A 9,818-nucleotide genomic window follows, 5' to 3' on the forward strand; every position below is an offset into this window, starting at 1 on the left:
AATGGCCCCGGGTTTTAAATACTGTGAGGCATGTGACTCGTGACTCAGCTCACAGTGAGAACACCTTGTTAGAGCTTAGCTCCTTAAATAGATATTCTGTCAAGCAATGACAAACCGATCTTCAAGAGGCTTGCCTCTTGCCAGGCCGTCCTTGTAAAATAATTTCTTTACCTGACACTGACCTAGTGACCTTGACCTGTTTGATTTAAACAAAAGGTAAAGAAACTCAAGTCCACAGGATATTAGCTTCCTTAATGACAGATTTGGCCCAGTCAGAGTAAACAAAATGTATTATTTTAATATTTTAAGTAGATCTTATTGGTTCAGTATAGATGCAAAATATACACATGTTCTTCCCCTTTCACTGTTCAACTCATGCAACATCCTCAAGTTCAAACATGGTACCTCTCACTCTGAGCCATCAAATCCACATAAATATAAATAAATAGTATAGCAAAACAATTCTTACAAAAACAAAGATTCAAGTATCAAATAACAAAAGTATTATTGTAGATTTCTTTTTACAGCTCCTGCTCTCTGTAACATGGCAGTACAAAATAGTCTTCTGAAAATGCAATGTTCATTAAAATAAAGTGGGGTTTTTTTATGCCAGCCTTGGGCCCACCCTCCTGCATACAGTATTTAACATTTACAAAGGATATTACTGATGAGGAGAATGCAGTGTTCTAACAAAAATATGTGTGCAGCAAATATACAAGACAAATAAGTTAAAACAACAAATACAATTGAATTAGACAAATAAGCAGCATGGGGCTTACAGCACGAGCGTTATAGGCACTCTAAGGCAAGATAATCTCCTTTGCCCTAGCCAGAGTACTCGCACAACTGAAAAAGCTAAAATCTCATTCTTCGCTGTGCAAAATGCTTATTTTTTTTGTGTATGCTTATGCAATAAAAATAAATATGACAGCACTGAATAGCATTGTGACAATCTTTAGAAGGAAACAAAAATGTTAGAAAACAAAATGTACAAAGAATTGTCAGGAGTCCATTCCAGAGAAATGCCTAGGTTGTTTTTTTTAGTGCAACCATGTGCAACCATGAGTGGCATGGTTAACAAGGACAGGATACGTTTTAGGTTCCATACTTTTGGACTTATACCGACTCCGTTTAAAGGTCAGTATCTCCAAGTCCTGAATAACCGGGATGACTGGAGGCGAAGATGGAGGGCTCGTCTGAGGACGACCTAGAGAGAGATGCTATGTCATTCAAACCAGACATCTCTGACCAAAACAGAGCCAGTTCACCAAACCAGGATTCCAGGAAAATCCTATTCACCATCTTGTGAGAATAGAGACTTGATGCTAGTAAGGAAAGTTCTTGAGTGCTGATCACGTTTGTTTTTTAAGATTTTGTCTTTGAATCCAATTCCTGGTCTCTTGGGTCAGGTGATCCACCAGTACAATATTATTGGCAGGGCTGTAGGACATCACGGCGATCAGTTGTTCTCCTTTTCAATATCTGGAAGTGCAGATAAACAATGGTGTCATGATCTGGGACACATTACTATGGCAGAGGGGCAGGGATATTAATGACACAACAATGACAACATGTCTTTGATTAAATTATCTGCACACAACAAATACTAGATCTAATCCTTAAACCAGATGTTACATCATGTTCTCTATTCTGCGGTGCGTGTGCTGCTCTGCTGGTAAATAGAAGCTGCTAAGTTTAAAGCCATCATTCATCATGGATCATTATTATGGGTTAGTCAACATGTTTGTGTGAAATAATCAGTGATTATGAAAGAAGCCTACAGTAACTTTTGCCACCCGACATAACAATTATGTGCTCTATATATATATCTGAATCTGTCCCCTTAACCCTGGGCGGGAACTCCTTTTGGTGTTAGCATTAGGTTATGCTTTAGCTATTGAAAAATAGCAGATCTACAAGCTCATACGAGCTTGTAGGTCTTCTATTTTTGAAAAATCAAAGAATGACTGACATAGAAACATAGCTTTTTCAGAAAACTGTCATTTTCGAACAGACATTTTTAGAATCTGATCTCAGGTCAAAATGGGTTAAAGCCATCAGGCAACAAAAAAATAAACAAGCATTATTTTCTATGGGTTATATTTGATCAAGGGTTGCACACAGTCTCGCAAGGGAAACAAAGCTAGGAGGAGCCGGGGTTGGAAGCAGGCATCTTACGGTACGCACTGCAGACGGCCAGTCTACCTCCTGAGCCACTGTCACCACATACATCTATATCTATCTGCTGGGCTAAAAGCTTAGACATGATAACTTGCTTTTTTCTCTGCCTTTCTTCTTTTTTTACCTGTGGGTTGCTACGAGAGACCCCACTTTCAGATAGTGGAGGATGACACACCTCAGAGACAGAAAGCCAGAGAAACAAAAAGAGGACAGGACAGGACAATGAATATGAGTTGCCATGGCAACATTTGTGCGATGCTGTGACGAAAGACAAGAGGAATTCCAACGTAGGAGGGGGAGGAATGTGGCCTGGGAAGTTGGAAGCACGTGACTTCCACCGGCAAGTTATAGGTTTCTTTTCTTTTCTTTCTCTCAAGAACAAGACTTGCCCGTTTTGTAATTTCAAAATATATGCAGTAGGCTATATTAATTAGGTGACTTCCATCATCAGTGAAACAGACACAACTAGAAAAGGTGCCCCCTGGGCACAAGTCTCCACCAGGCCAGGTTCAGGTTGTGGCCTCCTGGTGGCACTATAATAGGCCAATGTGAAAAGGGTGCCATTTGTTGTTACACCTTTGATGGCAATTGGATGATTTGAGGCATTTTGTTCCAAAAATGTGTTTTGCAAAAGTCCACCTGTTGGTGGCGCTATAACAGGCCAATGTGAAAAGGGTGGGATATATTCCTCAGCCTAGTAGGAAAGTGTGTGAAAGATTTCACGTAAATTGCATGCTGCGTTCATGATTCGAACGCAGAGTGCAAAAAGCATGGATGGAATATGAAATATGCGACAGATCCGTCTTGAGCACGACTATATGTAACGATTTTTGGCAAAGTTTGGCATCAACCGGTGCCAGAGATTAGCTGGTAACGGACGGACGGACACACGGACGGAGTGCAAAGCATACTCTCTCCCATGCCTTCGGCCTGGTGGAGACAACAAATGCCACACTGAAGCTGATCAAACGCGAGACTTGGCAAGTGCCAGTGGCCACACAGGAGGGGGAACAGAGAATGAGATATCTATTCTAAGTGAGTACTTACAGGCAAACTTTGCTCAGCCAGTGCTGCAGGGTGGTGAGAAATGGGTGGAAGAAAAGACGGTGCAATAAAAAAAAAGTGAATGCTAGTTAGGAAGCAAGTGAACGTGCATGCAGTTTAAAGCGAAGAAAGTCAGCAGCGAATGGTTGATAAGAGTTGGCTAGGTGTGTGTGTGTGTGTGTGTTTGTGTGTGTGTGTGTGTGTGTGGTGGGGGCCCACCTGTCCGGACAGGGTAAGGGGGAGGTGTGTGGCGCTGTAGAGTGACATGGCGCTGGAGATCTCCTGGATAGGTGCCCCATCCAGCTTGTTGATGCGGGGCTTCTTGATGTTGGGCTCTGGGCTGGTCAGAGGAGTAATGCTGTTCCTCCTGATCAAAATGCCAGGAGGACCCCTAGTCACCTCCTGGGGACAAGGAGAGAGATAGAGAGAGAGAGGAAGGTTGAATTGTACGCCGTTCATCAAACATAGACATGCAATGTGAAATCAGGCAGTGTAAGAGGCACCTACACACAGTGAAACAAACCTCAGGCCTCTCTCTGTATGTGTTCGCTGCCTCCACGTTGAGCGAAATGGACTCCACTTTACACCCATAGGCGATGGGGGTGAGTTTCAGCACAGTGTGCAGGGGACACCTCAGGTAGGGCATCTCGTCTAGAGGGAACAACATTGCGGACATCAAGTGCATGTCACGGTCAGCAATCCACGGACGACAACTGTAGGACAGAAGAGACCCATGCAGGGGCTTATGGGAGTTGGTACTGCCTTACCTGCGCTCTTGTCCAAGAAGTAGGCCAGAAGGCATCGCATGACCGCCTGGTGACAGATAACCAGAACATTCTCCTGCCTCTCCAGTGCCATAATCACTGGCTCAACCCGCTGGACCAGGTCCTGATAAGACTAACATCGGGCAGAAGGAAGAGAGGCGTTAACGTCCGTTCCATTTTTTTTCGTCAGCATCACAGATAGGCAGATATCTCTGGAAAGATATAAAGGCGTGTAGTACCTCCCCCGTGGGGTAGCGGTAGTAGTATTTGTCTTGGTCTCTCAGAGCGAATTCCTCTGGGTATTTATCCTTCACCTCGTCATATGTCATCTCTTCACACACACCCTGAAGCAACAAATGAAACGCAAATAAGAGTTTGTTCATGCCAGGGTTTGTGGAGTGAGTGTGACTGACTGCCTGTACTGCATGTGCGAGTGTGTTTAAACACTCACCGCATCTATCTCATTTAGGGCCTTCCACTGTTCATAGGGTACATCCAGGCCTTCAGCGGTCTGGACGCTGCGATGGAGCTGGCTGCTCCAAACCTTCAGGTCTTTCAGTTTCTGCTCCTCCACGAACCGAGCCAGGGCAGCCGTAAACTACGGACAGGACAGGACACATGTTCAGAGGTCGGGAACCTATGGGTGTGTGATTGCGTTTGTTTCAGTCGATGACTGTATGCGTGCCTGTATCCATTATCCTGATAGCGTTACTTAAATGCATAACTCGGTACAGTATATTTCTGTGTTGTCCCCTGAATTTCTTTCAGGAATGTGTTCCTTGAGTGTAAGTCATCTTGAGTGTAGATACCTTTCTGCCCTGAGGCGAGAGGCCCGAGTCTCCGCCCAGGCGCCCCTTCAGGTTGTCGGTGCTCTCCCCATGTCGACACAGGTAGATGGTGCGGGGCTGGACGTGGATGTTCATCAAGTAGTACACAATCTTACTCTGGACGTGGTCCTGGATCCGGTTGACCAGAAACTGCCGGCCCACATCAATCACTTTGATGAAGGACAGATCCCTAAATAAAGACAGGGTTCAGTATAGCTTCTAGTCAAATGCTTGAGGGGATATCATACCAGCAGTTCTGTTCATGATTATGATATGGTGTGTGTGTGTGTGGTTTTACCTGTCATGCTGATCAGGGTCTAGAGGTTGGTATGCAGCTTTATAACATTCAATCCTTTTCTGGAAGTCCAACATGGCGTCCGTTTTGTTAGTGTCCTGGTAGTCTGGACATGACACCTTTACTTCCTATTATGGAGAGGAAGTGGAACGTCAAATTAAAGACAAAAACACACCGATTCTGTGGTACAGTGATTAAAATGTGTTAGATTTCTGGCTCACCATGATATTAGATGCGATGACACTGGGATCGTCACACACCGACTCGATGAAGAAGATCTGTAAGAAAAATGTGGTGAGTCACATCGTGGCTCTGACTCCGTCTTCTTGTCAGTGTGCAAAAGGTGTCACCCCTCCCTGCACAGGTAACCATGGATACGCTTACCTTGAAGCCGTTTTCGCTGCCAAACTGGAGGATCATCTCTCGTCTTTCCCTTGTGGTGTTGGTGGCGTCAAACACCTGATCATCGGGAGAGTCCACGAGAAATTGCATGACACAAGCTTCAATAGACACCGACAAGAACCATTTTGATGGGGGAACGTTTGCACAAGGCATTTATCTATCACTCAATGTTAGGAAGTGAAATACTATAGGATGAAACTTACCGCAACCTGGCCTCCCTCCTCGGTTAAGTAGAGCTTGACATCCCTTAACGCTGATAAGGCCAACCCACTGCAGGAAGACAAGCAAACAAATATTTGTACCTATGGCAGTGAATGTCAGATTGGCATGTCAGTGGGTGATGTGGTGGTTTACGATGAATTGAACAAGGTGGACCCTCTTGTAAACAAGCAAAGTGCTTTATTGGGTCGTCCACTCACAGTTAACAGTTTTTGTATTGAGTTGTGCTTGAAATGTACTGTAATTCTGAACTGGTTTAGATGGATTACTCATATCTCTACCATAAGACCTGACTTTGTTTAAATTCAGTTAAATCTGTTTAACCTGTAGAAGCAGATGCACCTGTTTGAGGTACTTATGTATTATGATCATCAATAGAGAAGAGAGGCAGATATCTCCCCTTGTGTGTATTGTACGTATATTGTCTTGTTTTTGTTGTATGTATTGTCTTAGTCTTTTCGTTTACATGTATGTTTGATTAAAATTCAATAAAAAGTCAATTGAAAGAAATGTACTGTAATTCTGCAAACTGTTAATAAATACTTAAATCAATCAATGTTTCAGTGTATGCGTGTGTGAGGCGAGTGAGCAGTTTCACTTACTGTCTGATTTTCACAGCACTCTCATTGTCAGATCTGAAGAAGTCATAGGAGCTGTAGTTCTTAACTGACTCCCTACGATATTCTCCAACATTGAAGACTGCAGCAAGGACAACAAACCAGTATATAAACTGAACGTTCCAATTGGGAACAGAACAGAAAAGCTAAACAAAGGTTGCACTGACTGTGCATAAAGCTACTGAAGGGTGCTTTGGCAGACGTACCTTTAGTGGGCATTCCGATCCAGTTGAGGTAGCGGGTGAGTTTCTTGGACATGTAGGTCTTGCCTCGAGCCGGCAGACCCACCATGACTATGACAGTGGGGGAGTTAGACAGGTGGGGACCCCCACCAGCTGCAGAGAAAGAGAGGGGGGGGGGCTGTTAGTAAGATATCAGTCACTAGGTGCCACTGCCTCCACTAAAGTGCAATGAGAGACGGCTAAACTCAGAGCACCACACAGATACATGAAGTGCCATGTTTATATTTTCTAGCTACAGTAGTCAGTGTGCCACATAGACATTAAAGTTTAATTATGACAAAATAAAAATATTTCCAACCGATTTTGATTGTCCATATACATTCAGTACACAACAACCTTGATTTTCCTTCTTTTGAAATTATTTTCTTTCACATCAGGACGTTGCAATGATCATTAGAGTCAGAGTTCAGAGTTTGACTGAATGTAGAATTTATGGGCAGGATATAATTTGCATACAGATGTAAAGGGCCTTAATTTAATTTACTTAATATTGTATTGTATTGTAAAAAAAGAAAAATCCTTTCTCTCGTTCTAATGCCGCTGTGCCCATGATCACCCGACCCTCCCCTTTGCCAATGTTGGCAACGGTACCTACGGTTGCCACGGTTGTAACGTCAAAGGAGAGACAAGTGCCGCCGCTGCCAGGCAGCCCCGTGTGAATTGGTTGCATCCGTTTCGCCGTCTATGAACTCTGCGACTCTCCGTGCCTCTCCCCCCCAGCCCTCGCACGCCTGCTACCCCAGAGGAGACCCGCCCACGTGCTGAACATGCACGTGGCCTTTCACCGTAGCCAGACACGACCATCAATTCCACATCACTGCCAGTTTGACCCACTTTTGCACGCTCCGTGAGAGCTGCATACTTCAGCGGGTCTTGGCATGAACACACATAACCACAGTATTATTGCATCACATTATTATCCTGTATGCTGTGAACTACTGTATGTCACGTGTGAATGTGAAAAACAATAATTTGCTTTTCCACCGTTAGGATCATGAATATTTGAAAGTTAACTTGTTTTATATTTTGCTGTATTTTGAATTAAAGTTTAATGTTGTCTAATTCAGCAATGGGTAGCTGACTAGCTGTAGATTTGTAACATTTATAATGTTCTATATAAAAAAGATGTCTGGGTCATTTAATGTGGTGAAACTGTGTTAAATGTGGCATTCGAGACATCTTTTTCTGAATGTGTACAAACACTTTGTGTGACTGTGAACCAAGTAAGTCCTTTGCATGGAGGATTACAGTGCCTAATGCAGCTCTCATTAACCATGTTCCACAACATCTCTAATCCCTTTTCCATAACACCAGGGCCACAACACATCAAGCAATTACACAAAACACCTTTCTCTCCCACATCTAAGAGCCGGATGGACATTTCTCCTCACAACTCTATCCTTGACCACCTTAACTTAACACACATAAAAGGTTTATGGTTTAAGAAGAGTTCGTCCTTGTGAAAATGTGGTAGCTGCCCAGATGTATAACGTTGTGGGCTAAGGGAGCTAAAATAATAATAATGCCATTTAAATAATTAAAAGTTCCCATCTATCTGACTGGTCCATCCCGCCCCAAAGGTCAATCAACTTAGTACCTATACCTACTGACAAACAAAACTGTCTGGTACTGGTACTACTGCAATTGTTAACCAGTCTGCAAGATTGTCACAGAAGATGACTGAAAAACACATGACTAATTACAAATACTTTAATTTCCCAGCCGTGGTTATAATGTTCAGCAGCATGCATGCAGGCACAATGCAGTAGCTTGGGCATGTGTAGCTAAAAGTGTAGCCAGAGGCTGTATGATATCGATATATTCCTATCATTAACCATCATTCACTGATGTCCTAAATGCACCCTGGCCTGCAGGGCATAGGCATAGACCAATAAGACCAATAATAAACACATACAAGAGAGCAGGTCACATTTCAGTGAATGGTACCACCCTGGCTGAATGGTATTCAGGACAATTTCAGGTCAGTAGTACCGAGTCTGACCCCAATACCATACCACCAGCCAGGATACTGAATGACTATTGGTGAATCCCAATTGGGATTCACCTTATGTTCATCTCTGTCTACTCTAAACCATAGACTGTAGGTCTAAACCCACCACCATGCAGGCAGCATCCTGCACGTGCACTAGGGGCGGGGACCACCACCGTCCGTAGTACCACCCGACCGCAGCGGTCCTATCGGAGAGGGATGCGCCTTTGTGGGAATATGCACCCGCCACACCCCCTCGCCACAGTGACTACACACATTCTATAGAGCCGAGCCCCCTGCGCCGTGCCGACACAAATTTCTCTGAAGCGCTTCTCTGAAATCTCGGGAATTAAATTAAGGGGAGGCGTCGTGGTCGTAACTATAGCAACTACACACGTCAGAATCACGCTGAATGTTTGAATGATGGTCCACCCCATGCGCCGTGCATATTAATGTACCGGCCGGTAAAAAAAAACAAATCATTTTTTTTATATATAAATCATGCATTTAATTAATGCACGGGAACATTTACTATACACCGGCGCGTATGATAAACTCATCGTGGATTTCTGCTAAATAGATATACAACACATTCAAGTTAATGCTGTACAAAACGTGTCCTAGATAAGAAAATCACTACATTCCAAATGAATGGATTGTGCCGAGGATGATGATTAGCAATGAGCCAAGAAGAGGTGACTTACATGATCTTGTGGGGACCGCAGGTTTGTCATCTTTCGACGGAATCCATATCTTTTGGATCCGGCTCTGGGTCAGTTCTCTTGGCATTCCAAAGAGGCTGGATGGAAGGTGAGGTGATCAAAGGAAGAAGAGATTTGCCGGCCGGGTGTTCAGTCAACTCGAACCCCGAGATTAGAAGATGATCAGCTGTTCACCGCGGGTTGTTGCAACTCAATATGCGTCCGATGGTGATGAAGCTTGTCCGATGGTCGACTTATTCTAGGACAGTCTGTCTAGCGTGCGCTATCCTGATGCAACATGAGCCGGTATACTAATCTAACCGGCCGGTGTCCCAGATCCTCTATTTAACTGTCGTGTGCGAGCAGGAAACAACGTAACAGCGATGACGCGGCAGCTGTTCAGCCCCATCATTTACCACCTCACTGGCTCCACCCTGTGGTCGACGGTGGTATCCTTAAAATGAAGCTTTACTATTGGTCCCATTGGGTTGGTTATTTATTTTAACTGTCTGAATAGGCGTACGGTAACGGTATAA

The 9,818-nt window shown here is 44.0% G+C and overlaps 1 protein-coding gene across 1 annotated transcript; it reads right to left on the reverse strand.

The window, feature by feature from the left end:
• Positions 1-324: 324 nt before the first annotated feature.
• pfkfb3 (6-phosphofructo-2-kinase/fructose-2,6-biphosphatase 3) lies at positions 325-9,583 on the reverse strand. Its single transcript, XM_083757674.1, has 14 exons — positions 9,286-9,583; positions 6,556-6,684; positions 6,335-6,431; positions 5,717-5,783; positions 5,496-5,570; positions 5,333-5,389; positions 5,115-5,239; positions 4,799-5,006; positions 4,441-4,587; positions 4,229-4,333; positions 3,993-4,122; positions 3,749-3,876; positions 3,445-3,627; positions 325-1,482 (listed from the first exon to the last, which is right to left on the reverse strand). The coding sequence occupies exons 1-14, from the start codon at positions 9,368-9,370 to the stop codon at positions 1,429-1,431; spliced, it is 1,590 nt and encodes a 529-aa protein (XP_083613800.1). The 5' UTR covers positions 9,371-9,583; the 3' UTR covers positions 325-1,428.
• Between the last annotated feature and the right edge of the window lie 235 nt (positions 9,584-9,818).

Source organism: Protomyctophum parallelum (assembly GCF_964188405.1).
Source record: "Protomyctophum parallelum genome assembly, chromosome: 22".
In the NCBI taxonomy this organism is placed as follows: Eukaryota; Metazoa; Chordata; class Actinopteri; order Myctophiformes; family Myctophidae; genus Protomyctophum; species Protomyctophum parallelum.

What these genes read in the sequence shown, in the direction of transcription:
- pfkfb3 (XM_083757674.1), bottom strand. Translation starts at nt 9,370, where the DNA reads ATGCCAAGAGAACTGACCCAGAGCCGGATCCAAAAGATATGGATTCCG. An exon ending in GACCCTGATCAGCATGACAG is followed by an intron (nt 5,007 to 5,114) that starts GTAAAACCACAC and finishes GTCTTTATTTAG; the next exon opens with GGATCTGTCCTTCATCAAAG. An exon ending in CCCTTACCCTGTCCGGACAG is followed by an intron (nt 1,483 to 3,444) that starts GTGGGCCCCCAC and finishes CTGCACTTCCAG; the next exon opens with ATATTGAAAAGGAGAACAAC.